The sequence below is a fragment of the Chenopodium quinoa genome, unplaced genomic scaffold (genome assembly GCF_001683475.1).
Source record: "Chenopodium quinoa cultivar QQ74 unplaced genomic scaffold, ASM168347v1, whole genome shotgun sequence".
Classification (NCBI taxonomy): Eukaryota; Viridiplantae; Streptophyta; class Magnoliopsida; order Caryophyllales; family Amaranthaceae; genus Chenopodium; species Chenopodium quinoa.
In genome coordinates, this window is record NW_018744504.1 from 658,363 (window position 1) to 680,396 (window position 22,034).

Below are 22,034 nucleotides of genomic sequence, written 5' to 3' on the forward strand. Positions count from 1 at the left end.
AACAAATCTGTAGAAACTTCAGGTAGAATACTAATTAAGCACTGTAATGAATGGATTTGTTGGCTAGAAAACAATTCCTCAACAACGTACGCTACGTATGCAAGGTAAAGAACATACATTATACATTGACTACCTTGAATAGGGGACCAATTTGTCAGATAGAAGATTAGATCAAAATTACTCTTTGTTCTCAATAAATCTTCATTTTTACGTCTTTGTTTGAATTTACAGCTTTACGTCTAATGATATGATGTTATTAGTTACACTAATAAAACTCTGCTCGAAATTTAAACTGAAATTAATTTTTTCGATAACCTTTTTCATATATTAATGTATTTGTGGATGTATATCTTCTTTTTTGGTTGCCACTTTTTATTAAATCAGGATTTGTTATACTTGGGCTTTGTTCTTCTTATCGATCCTATTTTCACTTTTATTACTTCTAATAAGTTCAAATAAGTTATGATAATACAAATTCCAAACTAATAAGTTTTGATAAGATGATCAAAATGATGGATAGCTAGCTTCGTTAATTCAAATAAGATGAGTATAGGGCTAATTATAAATTCAGAATTTTGTAAATTCAAAATTAAACTAATAAAATAGATTTGATTGGGGTTGATTAAGAAATTTAGGTTGAATAAAATATGCGTAATAATTCCTATGAAGATAACAAGGTTACATACAAATGAGTTTCTAAAGATGAAATATATGATGATATACAAGTACATCAATGAATTGAAAGAAGAAATTATCACATATATAGATGTCAACTTGATTAGTTGTTTGAGATGTCGAGAGATGATATCTAAACTTGAGATTAAATCTCACCTACATCTTTTGCCCTTTCCCTCTCTGATCTCTACAACAACAACAATAACAAAGTCTTAGTCCCAAAATGATTTGGGCTGGGATCGGTTAACATGAATCATCATAAAGAATCATACGATATATAGAAACAAAAAAAAAACCATCCTTTACAATAGTTTGAAATAAAGTGAGTAAGTGGGTAAACGAAAGAGTATTTAAGAAAAATTAAGGGAGTTTAAAAAGAGAATGAGAAAAAAATTCAATCTCTACACTAAAAATAATAAATAATAAATAAAAATAAATAAAAGAAAAAAAAAAGAAATTGTTGTTCTATGGATATTCTACTTGCTTCAAGCATGGCACTTCAAAAATCAAAATCATGGTTGTTCTATACTTCTGTAGCCTAATTCATGCATACGTCATATTCGAGCACTGTATGATTTGCTCTTTCTACACTCTCTTCACCATAATTAAGTATACCATCTTATTATTCATTGAAAAATAAATCTTGAACTTGGTGTTTGATTTTGTTTAGGGTTATGCTGTTGACCTGTTGTAGTCAGAATGAAGTAGAAATGTTAATTAAAAAGTCCAAAGTAGAAATTTAACAAACAACTCAGCCGATGAAGTGTTACTTTATCAAGGCTCAAGAGCAGAGGCGGATTCACGTTGACGCCTGGGGGGCACGTGCTACCCCCCAGAAAAAAAAAAAAAAAAAAAAAAAAAAAAAAAACTATTTTTTTCTGAAAAAAGCTACCTTGATATTTATATAAGGATTATAATCTGTATATATATTTACTAACTTCAGCATTGGTTCAGTGGTGATGAGGAAGAAGAATGGTGAAATGTGTTTGTTCTCCTCAAGATCATGGGTTCGAGACCCCCTTAGATAAATTTCTTTTTCCATTTTCACACCTTTTATAAACAATCCTCATAATAATGTGAAATACTCTATCCATTATATTCAATGACATTCTTCTTATTTTAATTACATGATATTTATTGCAATTATTTGGCCACTATTATATCTTGTTTATATATTAGTATGAAAATTTACACTAAAATGAATATAAAAAAATCATACTCTATGATGTCTCCATCTGTGTTTAAGTAAATGAAATGTTTTGACTTTTTACACAAGTAATCTAATTCACTTTGACTAATGTTTGTGATTTATACATCAGAATAAATATAGAACGTGAGTACTTGTTAGTATTGTCTCAGCGAAAAAATTATTAATATTCAATTGTTATAATTTTATTTTTAAAGATATTTTCAGTCAAAATTTTACATTAGCATACGTGCATAGGAAAAATTTATGCCAAAGTTTTCCATATAAATTCATAAGCAACTTTGACTTAAAAAATAAAAAAAATAAATAGGTGGAAAATTTGTCATAGTATAATTGATATCTAGTATATAAATTATTTGTAAAAAAATAATAACATGCTTTAAAAAACATAATAACCTTAAAAAAAATAACCTTGTCAATATAAATGTTTGAATTTAATTGTTAATTATTGTACGACTACACAACGCATTATATTCAAAATTTAACGTGCTTTGTTGGCTGATTATATTACGTTATAACGCCATTATATTGTTAATTTAATTGTCCAGTGCTACCCCTAGTTAGGATTCATGGATCCGCCATTGCTCAAGAGTCACATATATACAAGCAGTGGCGGACCCACGTGTAGTCATAGTGGGTCCGCGGACAACCTATTATTTTCTATAAAAAAAAAAAAAAAAAAACTAAGTATCAAGAGTTTTAGCTTGTAGTAGAGGTGTCCACCGTGCGAGTCGTGCGAGCTGGGTTAGGGTTAGGTGGGTCGCGGGTTGGGGTTTCATGACACACGGCACGACACACGTAGGGTAGGGTGGGTCGGGTCGTGGGTTGGGTCGGAGAAGTTGGACACACCAGGGTTAGGTTCGTGGGTTAGACGAGTCGTGGGTGGGTCGAGCTGGGTTTGTGGGTTAGACGGATCGTGGGTGGGTCGAGCTGGGTTTGTGGGTTAGACGGGTCATGGGTGGGTCGAGCTAGGTTCGTGGGTTAGACGGGTCAAGGTGGGTTAGTGAGTTAGGGTGGGTCGAAGGGTGGGTTAGTGGGTTAGGGTCAGGTGGGTTTGTGGGTTAGGTGGGTTAGGGTCGGGTGGGTTAGTGGGTTAGGGTCGGGTGGGTTTGTGGGTTAGGTGGGTTAGGGTCGGGTGGGTTTGTGGGTTAGGGTCGGGTGGGTTCGTGGGTTAGGGTCGGGTGGGTTGTGTGGTGTTTTAATTTTTACAAAATTAACAATTTGATGGCTTGCTCTTAATTAAGATGCCTACGTATCCTTATATTATAAAATAAGGAATCAAAGCCAGCGTAGTTCTTATATTGTACTTCTTTTGAAATTTGGGGGGGGGGCTTGGACCTATCTTTAGAAAACTAAAATTTAATTTTGCAATTAAATTGTAATTTTCGAAAAATAAGTTGCCTACGTATCCCGAAAGAATCAAAGCCCACGTAGTTCTTAGCGTACCTGATTTAGACTTTTCTAGCCACCCATGTTTGTTGCATCATCATCCCCGGAAGCTGCATCATCCGTTGACGACTCCAATATCATCACAGGATCATCTTCATCGTCTTCGTCTTCCTTTAAACCTTGAGTTCTTCTTTCAGCTTGATCCCAATCTTTCTTACAAACACAAATTTGAATGCTTTCCGGAGTTAAGCGAGATCTTTTTTCATCTAACACTCTTCTACCTGCACTAAAAGCAGACTCGGAAGCAACAGATGAAGTGGGAACTGCAAGTATATCTTTTGCAATTCTCGCCAATATAGGAAAACTTTTTTTATGTTCTTGCCACCATTTTATAATTTGAAAGTTGTTGTTGGTCTCATGTTGATATGACAAATAATCATTAATAGCAAGTGTTGAAGAAGATGATGATGAGAATGATGTAGATGCTTTGTGTTTTTTTTTCATAACTTTATCAAGAAAACAAAATCTAGAATCGGAAGTGCTAGTAGTAGTTGGTGTTGCCAAATCAAAACCATAAATAGATGCATAATGATCATAAAGGTCTCCCAAAACAGATTTGCATTTGTTAATATATTCACTAACATCATAATCGATACTTAAACTTGTATAATAAAATTCTAAAAGATTTTCCAAACCTTCAGCTTTGACACAGGGGTCAAGAATAGCAGCAATTCCATAAATGATTGGAAATTCACTAAAATAAGTATGCCACTTACGTTTCATGCTATCAAGAACGGGACGAAGTCCATCAATCTTCATATGCTCTTCGATGGTGTGAACAACTTTAACACACTCAATTATGACTAAATGAACGTTAGGCTCATAAATATAAGAGAAAATATGAGTTGCACTATCAAAAGCATTTAAAACATCACGAACAAAAGAAGCATTAGTCCAATGACTTTCGGTTATTAACTCAGTAGGATCAACACGAGTCTCATTGTAAAGTTGGGTCAAAATATCACGATACTTTATAGCATCACTCAACAACTTGAAAGTAGAATTCCAACGGGTAGGGGTATCAATAGACCATTGTCTTTTCTTAAGACCTCTCTCTTTACACATAGCTATGTACTTTCTTCTAACTGACTGAGTAATCCTAATCCATTTTATAACTGTTCTAATTGGGTTTAGCAATGGTTGCAACTCAGCGAGACCCTCTTGAACAGACAAATTCAAAATATGAGCACAACATCTAACATGCAAGAGACTACCACCCAACAACAAATTCAACTCGGAGTCATTTTTCAAATAGTCAATACACTTTGTGTTTGCAGTTGCATTATCAAGAGACAAAGAAAAAACTTTATTATTCAAGTGAAATTCTTTTAAACAATCCAAAATACGAACTTTGATGTTAAAACCGGTATGCCTTTCTTCCATAGCTTGAAACATAGTATACGTTTTTGAATAAACCAATCATCATCCACCCAATGAGCAGTAATGCAAAGAAAAGGTTCGCCAAAACTAGAAGTCCATGTATCACTTGTAAAACTAACACGACCATCAAAAGTACGAAATAATTCAATCAAACCACTCCTATACTTATAATAAGAAGTTTGTGTATAACGTCTTAGGGTATTTCGGGGGACACGAGTAAATACAGGTTGTAATGCAACTTTATTAAAATGCTCAACGTTTGCATTTTCACCGTAACTAAAAGGGTATTCATTAGCAATAACTAAAGTACTCATTTCATCAATCATTCTATCTTTATTATAAATGAAAGGTGTACCTCCGCCGGGTTGGTTCATGTATCCACCCAATTGTGTTTGGACGCCACCCCCCGAAGGACGGGGGCCATTTTCGAACAAGTCGTGTTTATTTTGCAAATGCCGACTCAAGGTTCCGGTTCCATCTCCCGTTTTCCAATTATATGACTTGACATTTGCACCTAGCGCCTTGCAAACTAGGCATGTACACGTGAACCTCTTTGGTTGACCAGGTTGCCATCCCGGGGGTGTGACCTCAACTCGTTCAAAATGTTTCCACACCCAAGAAAAATGTGCTCGACCTCTACTTTCACCGCCACCACCTTTCATAAATCAAATTATTAAAATTAATTTTTAAATGCTATTCATGAAAATAAGCTTTTAAATTTTAAATATTTTAATTATACTTATTTAAACGCATTTTTCATGGTAATTAACTAATTGTAAATCATAGAAAATTGGAAACTAAACTAACTTTATAATCATTAATAATAGTTTTTTTAAATATTCATAACAATAAAAATTTAATTAGAAATTACCTTGAGATGAAGGTTGAGATGTTGGTTGCGATGGAGGTGGCATAGTTGAACTTGATGATTGGTGGGACTCGTGGGAGAAATGTTGTGGTGGAGACGTTTGAATATTTTGCCTATCTCCTAAACCATAATCTCCATATTCATTGACAAATTGGTTTAAATTTTCCGTATTAATTTCATACGAAAAATTTGCACCACCACTCCTTTGGCTACCACTTCGACCACCACTTTGACTCCTTCCCATTCCTCCTCTTGAGCTCATTTTTTTTTGTATGATTACTAATTATAATATGGAGAAGAACTTTTTTTTTTTTAGAATCTTAAGAATACTAATAATAATATTAAGGAGATTTTTTTTAACAAAAATATAACTCTATATAACACTTGAGAATTTGAGAACAATAAGAATTTTTAAGTAAGAGAGAAAGAAAGCTTGAATTTGTGTGGAAATTTGAGTGAAATGGAATTGGTATTTATAGGAAAAATAGAATGGATGATCATACACTTAAAAAACTAGCCGTTAGATACAAAAAACTAGCCGTTAGATACAAAAAACTAGCCGTTTTTTTTTAAAAATGGATGTTAGGCCGTGCGGGCCGTGCGGGTCGTGCGAATTGTGCGGGCTGTGCGGGCCGTGCGGGTTGTGCGGGTTGTGCCGGCCGTGCGGGTTGGGTGGGTCATGCGTGCGGGTTGGGTGGGTCATGCGTGCGGGTTGGGTGGGTCATGCGTGCGGGTTAGGTGGGTTGGCTCGTGCGGGTTGTGCGGGCCGTGCGGGTTGTGCCGGCCGTGCGGGTTGGGTGGGTCATGCGTGCGGGTTGGGTGGGTCATGCGTGCGGGTTAGGTGGGTTGGCTCGTGCGGGTTGGGTGGGTCATTCGTGCGGGTGGGCCGTGCGGGCTGGGTTGTGCCAGGTGGGTCGGGTTAGGTGGGTTCACGGGCTAGGTGTGTCGAATTAAATGAGTCAAAACGGGTTGTGCGATTTGGGTCGAATCAAACGGGTTAAACTGAGCTGGGTTGAAATGGGTTGTGTCGAAAATTTTGGACCCACGACACAACCCGGATTAAATCCGAGCTGTGCCGGGCTGTGCCGGATTGAAACCGGGTCGGACCCACGTGACCCACCAGCCGTGCGAGTTAGGGTGGGCTGGGTCCAACCCGGCCCACTGGCCACCTCTAGCTTGTAGTCTGGTGGTTTGTTCCCCATCCTACCACATATGAGATACGGGTTCGACTCCCATTACTCTCAAACTTTTTTTTTTTTTTTGGGCTTTACAACCTCATTTTCACAATTTCACGATTTAAAATATCCCCAAATCCCCAATTCCCCCAAATTGAAACCCTAAGTCTCAAAGTCACCCAATTACCCAAGCCCCGTCGCCGTTCACCGTATCGCTGCCTCGCCGGCAGCTCGACAGCCTTTTCGTGCTTCTCCGTCAGGTATGAGTGAGGCGTCCATCAAATCGTCAATCCGTCTGTGAGTTTGTTAGCGTCGTGCTCGTGCAGTGGCTCCCCAAATTCGATTTTTTTAAGGTTAGTTTTAAACTTTTAATTTATATAATTACATTGCAATAAGATTATAGAGATTAGATTCTATATTTCTATATGAAATCATCAATTTAAATGTTTAAATCAAAATTATCAGTATGTTTAATATCACTATATCAGTGTGACAGTGTATGAGTTTTTTTTTTTTTTTTTTTGGGGTGAAATTTCTTGATTTGATTAGTGCTTGATTATTTGTATGACTTTATAAAAGCTTGAATGTTATGACTTGATTATCGTCACTTGATTAGAGCTTGAATGTTGTGAATTTGTGATTTGTGAATGTGAGTTATGGCCGGATATTTGACCATTTGAGCCCTATTATAGACTTATAGAATTATTTCTGTTTAATTGATAAATGATAATAGTTGTCAAACTTGCTTATTAGCTATTAAGAATGGTGATTGCTAATTTGGAGATTTGGGGTTGAAGGGTGGACTGAAATTGAGGTTAATGGGCGTTTTTTTTTTATGATATTATTAGTTTTAATAACCTTGAGAGAACCCTACTTGTATGATTTATCTAATTCAACCTAACTTCAATTTCCGAATGAAAAGAAAAATAACTCAAGATATTTCAAGTTTTTTTATTAAAAAACTGCCTACTCTAAATCCTCCTCCTCCACTGTCACGTCGTGCTCGTGCAGTGCCTACTCTTTGTAGAAGCAGGGGCCAGAAACATACCCAACTAAGACCTGAATATTAAGTAGCTCTTAATTGAGATAGTTGCAGGTGTGCTTTTGCTTGGAGTCTTATTGTAGAAGAAGCTCGATCAGAACCTAGCTTTATTTATGGTAAGAAGTTTCTAGTCTCTGATTGGATATGTAGGAGGGCAATGTTTACTTTAGCCCTGTACGATTACCTGAGACAAAATATCTTAATGTTTATTTTCTGGTTTAATTTAAGATGAACGCTCCAGAAATTTGAAGATATTAAGAAATAGAGCATTGACAATGTAGTGCCCGCTGAGTTCCTAATTTTGAGAAACTCACTAGCATTGACTCATTTCTAGAGCATCCTTTATTACTTAGATTGGATTATTTTTCTGAGTTTTTGATTGTAAGTTGACATGAACTATAGCTTGCTGAATTGAGCTTCCTAATTAAATTATGACCAGTCCTAGCATAAGATGTGTGTAAAGGGGTTATTTTTATAGCTTAATGGGTAGTTGATCAAGGATTGGTGACTGTTGATGATTGAATAGGGCCAATAGGGGTGAACTTTGTCTTGGTAGCATTGTTCAATGACTTATGCACAATTCTCCTGTGACTGTATAGGAGTGTCTTATAGAGTTCATTTAAATTACTTTAGTTCAAATGGTAATGCTTGCCATCCATAGAAAATGATGTTTATAGATATGAATGCTTCTGACTTTCTGAGCTTTGAGGTAGAATATATGCTGGTAACTTGGAGTTTTAAAGCACGAGATTTGTTTGAACAAACATTGACTAATTGTCATGAGAACATGTATACCGTACAAGGGAAGTAGATTTGCATTGACATAGACCCCGAAAAAGGTGTATTCAAGTTTGTGTTGATTGTTGAACACTTAGGTTGAGATCTTTCAGGGATTTGGTTTAGAGTTCAGGTTTTGTATAGTACAAGGTCGATGGACGATGATACAAGCTTTGACTATTTTTTGATATTATATGCGGTCGATGGACGATGATGGGACAACCTATTAATCAAATCCTGGATCCGCCACTGTATACAAGGCCAAGGTAAAAATTCCAAGATATGTATATTAGGTTCATTAAGTTTAAACAAATTCGTTTTAGTCTTTTTCATTTCTTATTAATTTTTTAAGATTGATAACAAACTTATAATCGCTATTAGCTTTATGGTTTTAAAAAGAAAAGTGTGTCTAGTCAACCCTAAATCACATAATTACATGACAGTCCTTTATAAAGCCGATTATTGTATTACTTTTTTTTTTTTACAGGAGTATTACTTAAGATGACTACACTTGTTGTATTATTCAATATTACACTTATTGTATAAATTTTGGCCAGTAAAAGGAATAAGCGCGTGTACATATAAGAACAAATAGCTAAATACCAACAAAAGCGTGAAAATTTTATGTGGGAAGGAAAAAAATTGAGAAGAAAACCCATGAGAAGAATTGCCAACAGAATCATTTAATTAAAAATAAATAAAATTGGTGGAATGCAAACAAAATCATTATAGATTAATCAATGGCGTGCCAAAGATGATGTAGTAACTGGAAAAGATACATAACGAAAGATCTATGGAAATGATTGTTTGGTTAACTAAACAAGAATATTTTTATAAAATTAAAGTATAAATCTACTCCAAATATTTTGCATGCTTTATTTATTTATTCTTATTAATTTTTGGCTTCATGCTAATAGTGGTATTCGGTATCCACGTTATACCAATAACATTATTTCATACCATGCAATATTAGGCGACGCATGCTATTTAACAAAGTGGAATATATGAATTTTTAAAGAAAGCTAAGATATAATCGAATATATACCCCCTTCAATTATCAACCGACCATATTTTCAAGCAATATTCATATGCTAGGGTTAAAACTTAAAGACAATAATTTGTATGAAATTTTAGAAAAAGCTAAGATATATACTTTAATAAATTTATTAATTAGGTATAAAAGAATCAACTTTATCTTTCTGAATTCCATGGAACAAGAATATAGATCAGTTCTTCTTTTTCTTAAACTTTTGCTATCCTTCTTAAAACTTATAGATGCATTCTTGGAGTGCCATTAACACAGTAGTGTCTCTTTTCTAGAATCATTTAATTTTTAAGAATCAATACATATGGAGTATCACATGTATGTCGATTCAATATAACAATACAGTTAATTAGGAAGCATTGGTTATAAAGTACTGCGAATCTGCGATCCATAATAAAGTTTGATTGATTAATTAAAGAATCCTGATGTAGAATGGGTGGGGCATATATTATGTGTTATTATCAAAACAAACACATCAAATTTTTCAAGAAGGTGTGATAGATAACAGCATATGCCTTGACAAGCCATTCATTAAATTTATATGCATAAACCTACTACCCCGTTAAATATTAGGCAACTTTGGAATATTTTATACCTCACAAATAATATTCCAAAGTTACAACTAATATTTAATGGAGGTAGTATATAAGTTAGATGAAATTTGCATAATAAATTTCTCATACATGATCCGTTTTTCATTAAAAATAATTGTCTCGTTGATAACTGTATTGATAGTATAATTTTTGACCTAGCTAGCTAGGCTACTAATAATTAGATAAAATTAAATGAATTGAATGCAATACTTGTATGAAGATAGTTTGATGTACTCCATATATAAGAAGATCAAATAAGTATTATATGGGTTATAAGGAAGAAGATCATACCATATAATCTATGATAGATCTTTGAAATTAAAAGGCCAGGGATGTCAATCACATTCTCTTCCTTTTTAATAATAATCTATTTAAAAGATGTCTGCCTCTTTACAATTTCAGGTGTACCCTTTAATTAGTTTGTTAATCTTGTAATATCATTACTTTTTTGTTGTAAGATAAAGTGGTAGTTAACGTTGCACTAGCTAGATTCACTAGAACTGATCACTCTCAAAATAAATTAATAAATAAATAAACTAAAGTAAATAGCATAACTGATGACACTCTCAACATTTGAATATAATAGTGATACTTGACTTCTTTATTTCATACGTAGTATATTGATTTTACTATCATCTTTAGGTCTTTAACCAAGGTAATTAATTATTATGTAGTACATATTATAAAGTACACTAAGTTTTTCTCTTAAAAATACGTAAGCCACACATATAAATTCAATGATCAATCAAACCTTGTCAATCTTTGTTTACATAGTACACAATTTAACTGTTACACCTCCAAAATTTGAACACGTTAAAATCACATTAACATATATTGTCCTCTAATTAAAAATATTAAGAAGTAAAGGCGATAATAATAATAAGACAAGAATTAAAAGAATTTCTCTTAATTAATTACTTACTCAAATGTCATTGAATATGACAAAATCTAATTAAGTTGGTAACACAAAAGCACAAACCAACAATGAGTTGCTATTGTACAATCATTCTTTTGCATGTGAGCGGACGATTACACACTCTTTGTATTATTCTAATGAGCTCTAGTAATTCTAAATCCCAAAAAGAAGAAAAATGAATAAAAAAACTCAATCAAGCTAATTTGACGACTATCAATGACGTTTGCACATCCCGTTCTCATAATTGCACTTTCCCAACCCAAGAGCCCCCCACTCATGACACGTCCATAAGCCACCATCTCGCGGCCATCATCCACCACTTCTGCGGCTTTCCAACAAGACCAAACCATGATTGATTTAGGCACGCGTATCTCATGCGCTAGTACGTGGGCCACAAATGTCTTGTATAAGACAAATCCGCCACCTGGCAACTCTTGCTTTACTACACTTTGGCACTTGAAACCCTCCACATCAACCCTCTTTTCATTAACCCAATCACGTGCCACACCATCTCCAAAGCATGTGACGGCGATAGTCAACTCCTTTGGTTCAAAGCACCTTACCACTCTTTGGACCAATGGCTCGAACCGGACCGAACTTGAGTCAAACCCCATGACTTCATAGCTCGCATAACTAAACCCATCTTCGGGGGTCACATGGACCGTTGAGTAGGCCCCACCATCTACCCCATTCATAGAGTAACCACAAGGCTCAAAATCCACATCGCATATCACGTGACTTGAAATAATTTCATTAATCTTGGACATTTTGGTCATTTCCTTAGCCAAATGTCCCTCTTTTTTGTAAAAAACACCGGCTTTTTCCCGATTTAACCCCGTCATACACATCTCTAAAGTAACCACAGCCGCCCGATCCTCCACGTCATCAACCGAAGATGCTGAGTAGATATGCCAATGACGATTCGGGACCGTCGGATCACCCAACACATAAGCGTGGGGCCCAGATGATAAATTACCAAAATACCTATTCAAGTAACTAACTTCCTCCGAGAAGCTTCTATGAGGGGCAACTTGGGCATTTGGGAAAATAAATGTTCCCCTTGAGTAGAGCACACTTGACACAATGAGTCCAATTGATTCAGCCAATTTGAGAGTGGGATCAATAGCAAGGAGCAACTTTGTGGTCCCACATGTCTTGAGGACGATCATATGTGGGTACACAAACAAACTCGACTCGGACAACACGTACGAGTCGAATTCCGAATTCGACAAATTAGCCACGATAGTACATGAAGCCTCATCGAGGAACGAGTCGAGTTGAGACCGAGTCAGGGACCGAAGTCCCAACCCGGACGGATCACTAAAAACCGGCGCACCCGAGAACTTAATCTCGAGCCGCTTTTCGAACCCCTCAAACCCAATTGCTGAAACGGGCTGGCCCCCCGTTTCAGTATCATTCTTCTCCGAACATACAGCCATAATATAATCAAATCACAAAACACGTAACGTTTTCAAGTTTATAAAAAAGAAAACGTACGTACGTTCGTTGTAATATTATTTCACTCACCTCACTAGAATATCTCAAGAAATAGTGTTTGTACTTCAAAACTTTTGTAACTAACACTAGAATATGTATGTACTACTACTTGACAACATCTAGAGAACTATATATATATATATAGTTACAAATAAAATGGATAAAAGATAGATTATGAAAAAATATTTAAAAAAATAATGAAAGATAATTGGTTAGAATGGGTGGATTAAAGGGCATGCTTGAATAGGTGCAATGATATCAATAAGTGGTTCATGTGAAAAAATAAAATGATGTGCCATGCTATTTTTTTTTTAACCTTATGGGCGTGCCAAAGAAGTGGTCTCCTGGTTTGCTGGGAAGATCATGAGATCAAGGCCACTGCTTAAAATGTAGTGTTACCAAACATTATATTATAATATTATATCATATCATATTATAAAATTTTAATTATATTATCTATCTTTTATATTAAGATTATGAAGTTATATTTTAACTGTACTACTATTGGATTATTAGGATTTCTCTTTTGTACGGTAAAAAAATGTGTGTAATCTTTGTTACAAGGACTGCGTATGTGATTGCTGCAGTGGTAGAACTATAATTTGTCGGCCTTATGCTTCTTTCTATAACTCCGACAAGTTACTATAGATGTGTAAACATAAAAGGGTGACCCAATGAAAAGCTTCATTTTTTTTGTAAAAAAAAAAAAATACTAGTATAAGGTTTAGCAACTTTCGTTTATAGCACGCGATGAAAACAACAAAAAGTTTAGTGAATGTACACTTTCAAAATAATATATAATCTGTATTTATTACTCTTTTTTTTTTTTTGAAATAATCCGTATTTATTACTCATAATTTAAACTTATTTGTCGTTATGTCAATATGTATAGTTAAAGATATAAAATATATGAATATGATACTCAGGAAGAAAGAAATAAGAGTACTCCATAATAGATGTAAATAAAATTTTCAATTCAGGTACATCTCATAAAATGTACAGGAGGTAAGATACCTAGACTAATTATAAAAATAACCCTATATTTTATGATACGTCACGCTTAGCTTCCCATGCAACGTTTTTGGACAAAAACAAATAACATAATTATGCCTCATAAAAACAAATACTTTGAAAATAAAAATTAAGCTAAATCCTAAACATGTCAGTGTATCTTAGTTACTCATTGCTTAGGCAGGATTAGCAGGTACTAGAGTATTATTCAGCCATGTTTGTGTAATTGAGATGATAGGAATGCTTGCACTTTTTTCTAACCATACTAATCATCACTATAACTCTATTGTCTATAGTTAGGAGGAGTTATTGCAAACCATATAGTAATGTGATTTACTTCTTTGGATCCGTCTCTAAAAGATTGTCCCGTTTATCAAAATTGATATCAGTAAAAGGTTGTTTCATACTTGAATTGGTAATTTTTTTTTTCCATTTATAATTCCATTTGTTTACTTTAGCGATCGTTTTCTTCATCAATATTGTGTCTATCCATATGCGCAGATTTGCACTTGCTTCTTAAAAATGTACTACGTATTTAAAGTTGAGGCATTCTATTAGGAACAGATGGAGTATAATGTAGAAGTCAATAATTGCATAAGATTGAGTCGGCATATACTGTTTGGTTGGAAAGTAATTAAGGGAAAGAAATTACTTGCCTTAAAAGTTGAAACATCCTTATGATCCCTAAGGTATACAGTTAATGTATGTATCTAATAGGTTAGTAAAGGCAATCATGTATAATTGAAATGAGTAGATGATTGAGATAAACTATTAAGTATAAAGTGTAACTCTTTTAATTCTAATTAAATCCTTCCACATTGATATGAAGCTTAATTAATTAGCTAGCTTGATCTTTTCTCTTTTGTGCTCATGATCTAACAGGTCATGTTCTCCTCACTATAACTCTAAAAAATTTTGCTTTTATTAATTGAAATTTGATCTCATTCAAACGATTTATTATGTGGTATTTTATAAAATTACTTACTTAAATCTAGTAAATTTGAAGTTCATGTAATTTGAGGTTTACCCTAGCTATTATGTATTCGAATTAAACACACTCCTTTGCAATAATAGATGAGCTTAGTAAGAATGTCTCTATGTAAAAATTGCAAAACCAACTTTGATCATAATGTATGTCAATATATAAGTAAAACATATCATGCAAATACATATGAGAATGAACTTGATAGATTCGCCTCAATTTTATATTGTAGTATATAGATTCAAAATATTAACTTTTTATTATTTATACTAATACTTAACTAAAGATTTTAAAACACAGATTCGTCAGTTAAAAACGTTGAAAAGCAAGTAGATTCACAAACCAATATGAAACAGATGGAGTATAGTCTATGAAGTATGAAATTCGAAATTTCAGTTTACCTTTTCTATAATTTGAGACTACTCAATAATAATAAACCTTTCTTTATATGTACGAGAAGCTAACTATAGAGGGTATCTATGATTTAACTTTGAACACTCCCTAAAGCATATGATAATTAGATTGTCGTCGCAATAAAATGGTGTTTGTTGTCATGCCGACCAATGCAATGGCCCACAAACTACAAATGTTGGCCTAAATACACTTGATAAATCATTAGGCATGGAAATCTTAAGCGTGAATGTGATTGTTATTGTTATTTTTATTTTTATTTTTCATTTTTCATTTTTTGTGTCAAATTACAAATTCTTAGATCAGTGTGAAGAAATGATGATGGTAGTAAGAAATCATTAGGGAACTACTTGTTGATAAGTTTTGCGTTAATCATCATGTCCCATCATGTTTTATTAACTACTACTACTACAATTAATTGTGAATATCAACTAATTATATTATTAGTTGACAAATTTTCTAAAGTTTCTTGGTAGAATTTATCTAAGGTTAAAATTTTTCTGTATTTGACTTCTTGTGAAATTTTGAACTTTTGATCATTAGTTTGTTATATGTACAATGATTTAACAATGTTATTTTTATGGTAAGAAGAAGAAGAATCACTTGAGGAGAGAGATAAGATAAATTTCTCAAATGAAGTTAGGTTTAATTTGATCCCTATTCCTTTGAAATTTGAGATGAAAAGCGATTTTATTACTCCACAACCTCTACTTCAATAATTTAACATTGTGTATACAAATATATTTCTAAACAAAATTAAACTAGTTTATCATATATAATAGAAAACAATAAAATAAACACTTGTTTGTAAATCGATTTGTTTTGGAAAGTTTATAAATTCATTATTTAGATGGTTTGACGGCGTGTTTTACACAAAATATATAAAGTTATGCATATCAATCAAATTCTTGAATAAACTTAGCAATAATATAAAGAGAGATTAACATATCACACATTTTGTTAACTTTTAATTATATTCTGTACCTCACTAAAGCCACGTTAATCTTTGATTTAATAAGATATAATGTCAAATTTGTAAACCGCCAATAAAGTAAGTGTTTGACCTTCAAGAATGTGTACTTTTAACTTCAAAAAAAAAAAAAAAAAAAAAAAAAAGGATATATGGAAGAGATCGATGTGGCTTAATCCAAGAAGCAGTAATAATGAAATGATGGTGTCTGTCGATACCAAATTATAAGTTAAACAATAAGTTGTCGGATGTAATTTTTTTTTTTTTTACATTTTTTTGGTGATTCATTCGTTATCATTGACTGATTAATGAAGATTATATCGTACCACATTGCGACAACGTCCATCCATTTCTAGACCACTAGGACCCATTAAATATACTTCCTCCGTTCTTTTTTAATTGATCCGCTTTGACTTTTACACTATTCACCACCTCTCCTTTGACCGTGTTTTGTGAATAATATATAAGGAAAAATATATTTATGTTGGATTATTTTGGATTTGTCTCAATAAGTACTATCATACTATATGACTTTTATATTTTTTAATTATGGAGAATTAAAGTTATTAACCGTTAAAGTTTTGCATTGGCAAGCGTGATAAAAGAAACAGGTCAAGTAAAAAAGAACAGAGGAAGTATAACTTAGTTAAGCATGCATAAATCTACGGACTACGGAGTATTAACTATTCTTATCAATTTGGGTTGACGGTTCAGTTAGGTTAGGCTTGGGTTAAGAATTTTAAGACAAATCGACTTAACTGAGTTTATTTAGACATGTTAACTAATAGGTCGGATTAATTCGATTCTGATTATTTAACAGGTTGGTTCAATTTCAATTTATTTTTGTACAAATTTAATTCGGTTCAAGTTATAAACAATTTGGTTGATCATGACCGAATTGGGTGAAAAAGGGTTACTATAGGAGAGAGTTTATGTACCCCGGCATAATTCGGTTTGAGTTCATAGCAATTCGGGTTACAAACTTATAATCATTAACCGAAAAAAAAAGATATATATATATATATATATATATATATATATATATATATATATATATATATATATAAAATAAAAAATAAATAAAAAAAATAAAAATAAAAATAAAAACACTCTAGTATAGCTTTTACGTAAATCATCCCTACTTGCAGTTCTTTACATCTTTTTAGCGCATATCCAAAAAGAAAAAGACTTTGCCTTTATATTATCTTTTAAAAAAAAATAAAAAATCTTACGTATGTAGTACTGATAGATTATTACATGCGTTTAGTTAGAAATGCATCTCATTTGTGGTGTTGTGCATGCATGTCTACCTCTTACCCCAACATTGGGTTTTTGTGGGGAGAAAAAAGAACGCTAAATTAATCCTCCAAATGCATAATGCTTTAATTTCTATTTAGAGCCTTTAGGCGTTACCCCGTGCCTTTTGCTGCGAAATTCAAGCGCTATGTTTTCTTTATATAGTCCTCATGTTGCTACGTAATTGATGATGACCTTTGACGTTCCACTTTGAAATGAGGAGAGGTTTAAATCCGTGATCTTTGTATTATGTTAACTCTGATATTATGTTAGAGGACTAAGGGTCATTTCACATTTATTGAATTGAACTGAACAGATTGGAGCTGAACTGAACTGAACTGAACTGAAATGAATATTTTATGAGAGAGGGAAATTGAGAGTTGAACTGGACTAAACTGAATTGAACTGATTAGAGCTAAACTGAACTGATTGGAGCTGAAATGAACTAAAATTAAGTAAATGTGAACAGGCCCTAAGCTAATCAATTTTTTATTAAACTGATGATGACATGGCCTAGGTATCTAAGGATTGATTTACATACTCTATATCATGCTTATGTACAAGAGTTATACAATTTGAAAAGAAAATATATACTTCCTCCATTTTAAAATACTTGTTCCATTTCTCCATGCGCGGAGTTTTAGGAGAAATTGGAGAAAGTATTAAAATATGTGGTAGTAGGGTAGGTAAGAAAAAAAATTGTAAAAATCAAAAGTAGTTGAGAGAATTGGAGGAGAGAGAAAATGAAATTTATAAAATATGATTTATGTTAGGTCCATTAGTCAAGAGAATCGAATTAAATATTGTAAAAACTTTCCAAATAAGGAAATGAAGCAAGTATTTAAAAACGATCGAAAATGAAAAGTGAAGCTAGTATTTTGAAACAGAGGGAATATAAGTCTAACTTGTGGAATTTTTTTTCAAAATTAACAATTTAAAAGAATTAAATTGCTCAATATTATACTCCGTACTATAGTAATACTCCCTCCGTTTTTCAATACGTGCTTCATATCTCTATGTGCGGAGTTTTAGGAGAAACTGGAGGATGAAAGTAATAAAATATGGAGGTAATAGGGTTAGCAGAAAAATAAAATATTGTAAAAATTAAAAGTAGTTGAGAGAATAGGGGGAGAGGGAGTATGAAATTAATAAAATCTGATTTGTGTTAAGTCCACTAGTTGAGAGAAATGAATTAAATAGTGTAAAAGCTTTCCAATTAAGGAAATAAAACAAGTATTTAAAAATGTCTTAAAATGAAAAGTGGAGCAAATATTTAAAAATGGAGGAATTAATTACTAAAATGACAAAAACAATTAAAATTAGTGATAACAATACTTTCTACATTTGTATCAAAATTATTATGTTAGTCCATTTCATAATGATTTGCAACAATTCCTTATTTGGTAAAGACCTAATACTATTTTAATATTTTTCTTTGATCTCCTACTAATCCCAATTACTATTTTTTTTAAACCTCATACTACTAATAAATGTATTCCTACCAACTATACTTTATACTTCCTCTGTTACACATTATGTGCAACAAAGAGGTGTGCACATTTCCCAAGACAAAAAATTGAAAGGCATGATTAACAAAGTGAGGGAATGTAATTAGGGTAAAGTGGATGATTAATTAATTCATCCCACAAACCACCCACCAGACCACTAAACCGCCCACACCACCACCCACCAGGCCACCCAACGCCCACCCCACCGAATAAAACCACCTTAGTCATTGACCCACCACACCACCACCAAGATTCCAACATCCGCCTCGGCCACCTCGTAAACCACCAAGAAATCACCCATAACCAAATAAACACAACCAAAAAACCTCACCCATCATCTCAAAATTGTCGTACCCGCCTCGAAAAACCCATCTTCCCTCCCTAAATAGTCGTATCCACTCCAAAACCACCACCTCCAACCGGGAAAATCGAACACCATGAATTCCGCCCCCTATAAAAAAACCAATCCTAATAATACAAAAGAAAAACCATTACCTTCTCTATCATCAATTAAAGGTTAATTTGGTCAAATTTAACCATTAATGGTTATATTTAACCAAAGTAAGCTTCAAATTTGAGTTTTAGTGACAAGAATGAAACAAGAGGAGAAGAAAGAGAGAGAAAGTAGAGACGGCGACAAGCATGATAGAGGCGGCGACTTCCAGCGAAGGTGGTGGTTGAATTTGAGGGGAGATGAACAAAGAGAGGGGAGATCGGTACGGTGGTAGTGGTGGTGGCGTTTGAGTGGTGATAGTGGACTAGTGGTGGTGGTGGTGGTGATGTTAGCCATTGAAGGTGATGGTTGAAGAAGATGGTTGAAGGAGATGGTGAGAAATAAGTGAGAATAAAACTACAGGGGTTAATTGGGGTTGGAAGGTTGAATATGATTAGTTTAGGGTTAAATTAGGTAAAAATCATTAGATTAATTTGAGTTATTAATAACTTAATAATATTTGCTTTAATGTGTTAATTGAATTTTAGTAAGGGCATGTTGGTAATTTTATTTAAAAAGTTTACTAAAATAGGAAAGTTTCAGTTTGTTGCACATAATGTGTAACTTCCATTTTTAGAAAATGTTGCACATAATACATAACGGAGGAAGTATTATAACATTTCCTCTTTAGCCTTCGATCCTTCATCCTGTAAGAACTATCATTAAATTATGTGCAATGACTAGTGTTGCAATAGTTATGAAACAAAGGGAGTAATAACAATAATAATGTTTATATATAGCCCTATCATTACCATTTTTTTTATTTTTTACTCCCTTCGTTTTGTATTAATCGCAACATTTCCTTTTACATCCGTTTCATATTAATTGCAACACTTCTATATTTAAAAATGATCCACTTTTTATTTTATAATTTCTCTTTCCCACTAACCTCACTTTTACAGATGTTTTATTATTTGAGAACATAAAAGAAATAATACTTTATAAGAGGGGAAAAAAAAAAGTTACATTAGTTTCTTCAAAAAAAAAAAAGTTATTATTGTTCTTTTTTTTAAAATTATATAGTCTTTATTTTATACCTCAAATATTATTTATTGATATTCAAATTAAAACCCAGCGCATCGCCTGAACCACACAACATATACGTGCTAGTTTATTTATTGTTGTATATGTATGATGTTGTGTTGAACCTTAAAGGTTTTGATGATGATAAACTTAAATTAAAGCAAACTCAACGCATAAAGGTTTATTAGTGTTTGATTAGTACAGATGAAGTAGACCTTGGTGGTAGAAGAGTAACCCAAGCTAAGAAGACATGAAGAGGCCTTTGGAGAAAAGTCAAACAAAGAATAAGAAGAGTTCTCTAACAAGAACTAAGTTCCCTAACAGGAATGTTCCCTTATAGGAACTTAAAGACATCAAGCTGAAGACAATAAGTTCTGGAAAGAACTTAGTCTGCGAAGTTCCAGTTGAAGACTAGAGCATAAGTGACAGCATGAACTTGGTCCTGGTCTATGTGAAGCCCAAGTAGTCCACATTTACAGAAACGCGACACAACAATATTTATTTAGTTAAGATTTTATCTTCTAGATTTATTGTTAAATATGTTAAGTAGATATACATGAAACCTATTAGAAGCGTGACAAGTTGCTTGAAAAATCTAATTAAAACAAAAAAGATAATAGATAGTGTTTCGGGGTTTTCTGATGTCCTGCGGGAGAGTTACAATTCCGAGACTGGAACCGGACGCCTGTACCTGCAAAATAACGGAGACTCCTGAGAGCTCCGCCTCCAACGGTCAAGTTAGTACCTGATTAAGGAGTAATCAATACAGAAATTAAAGTAATCAGATCTCTCTAGGTGAGAGTGCTTAGTGTTGGTAATCTGCGTTGTTAGCGAGATTAGCCGGTCGTTAATAAGTCTGTTCTTCTCTGCTTGATCTCTTAATTATTCGGTTCTGTTCTGTTCTGATTAATGAGGATTAATCGAGTATTTATAGCCTTGGGAAGCGTGCAACTCTCTAGGTTTAAGGTAAACCTAGGGCTGATCGGGCCTCTAGACTGAATTGGGCCTTGATGGCCGGTTGTCCCATTTGGCATGGGTGGACACGTGGCGTGTCTTAAGTGGTCCGTGGAGGACGTATCTGTGACTGACACGTGGCAGGCTCCTGTTGGCCTTCGTGAAGGACACGTGGCGGAACCTGGTTGGTCCACTTGTCAGATGGTGATTGGTGGATAAAAATCCCCTAATCATTTGCCCCTCACAGGTGGCACGCGACTGGTCACGTGTCGCCTGTGACAGGTGTCGCACGGTGACAGGCGACGGCCCGTTACAGGTGTCACCTTGCAGACGGCCGAGAGATTTTCCCGCCCAAATTTGAATTCGGAAGCGACCCTTCGCCTTCTCATTTTGCCTATAAAAGGAAGTGCTGACTTCGGTCATTTTCACATTTGAGAACTTTTGCGAGAACAGTCGGACCCCTGAACTTGCTCTGACATTTCGGACTTTTTCTGCCTACCGCCTGTTCTGACAAGCCGACTGACCCGAACTTCCAGGACTTCATCAACCGTCACCCGTTCAGGTAACTCAGTTCTCTTACTCTTAATTTTCTTTTTATTTTTTGAAATGGCACCATGGAAGCACACGACACGCCCTAAGTTAGTGATCAGCCGGTCACCGGGGACGGCTGAATCTAGGACTAGGAGTGCCGCCTGCCCTTTTCTGGACCCATCTTTGCCCTTTATACAAAGTCCGACTGAATCTGTGTCTATGCAGAACGTG

The 22,034-nt window shown here is 34.0% G+C and overlaps 1 protein-coding gene across 1 annotated transcript; it reads right to left on the reverse strand.

Annotated features, from left to right (window-relative positions):
* Nucleotides 1-11,064: 11,064 nt before the first annotated feature.
* On the reverse strand, nucleotides 11,065-12,955 carry LOC110698311 (S-adenosylmethionine decarboxylase proenzyme-like). The gene has a single exon (XM_021875721.1). It carries the CDS (start codon nucleotides 12,564-12,566, stop codon nucleotides 11,262-11,264), a length of 1,305 nt encoding a protein of 434 aa, XP_021731413.1. The 5' UTR covers nucleotides 12,567-12,955; the 3' UTR covers nucleotides 11,065-11,261.
* Nucleotides 12,956-22,034: the final 9,079 nt, after the last annotated feature.

Bases quoted from the DNA above. Each gene is read 5' to 3' on its own strand.
- LOC110698311 (XM_021875721.1), bottom strand. From the start codon at position 12,566: ATGGCTGTATGTTCGGAGAAGAATGATACTGAAACGGGGGGCCAGCCC.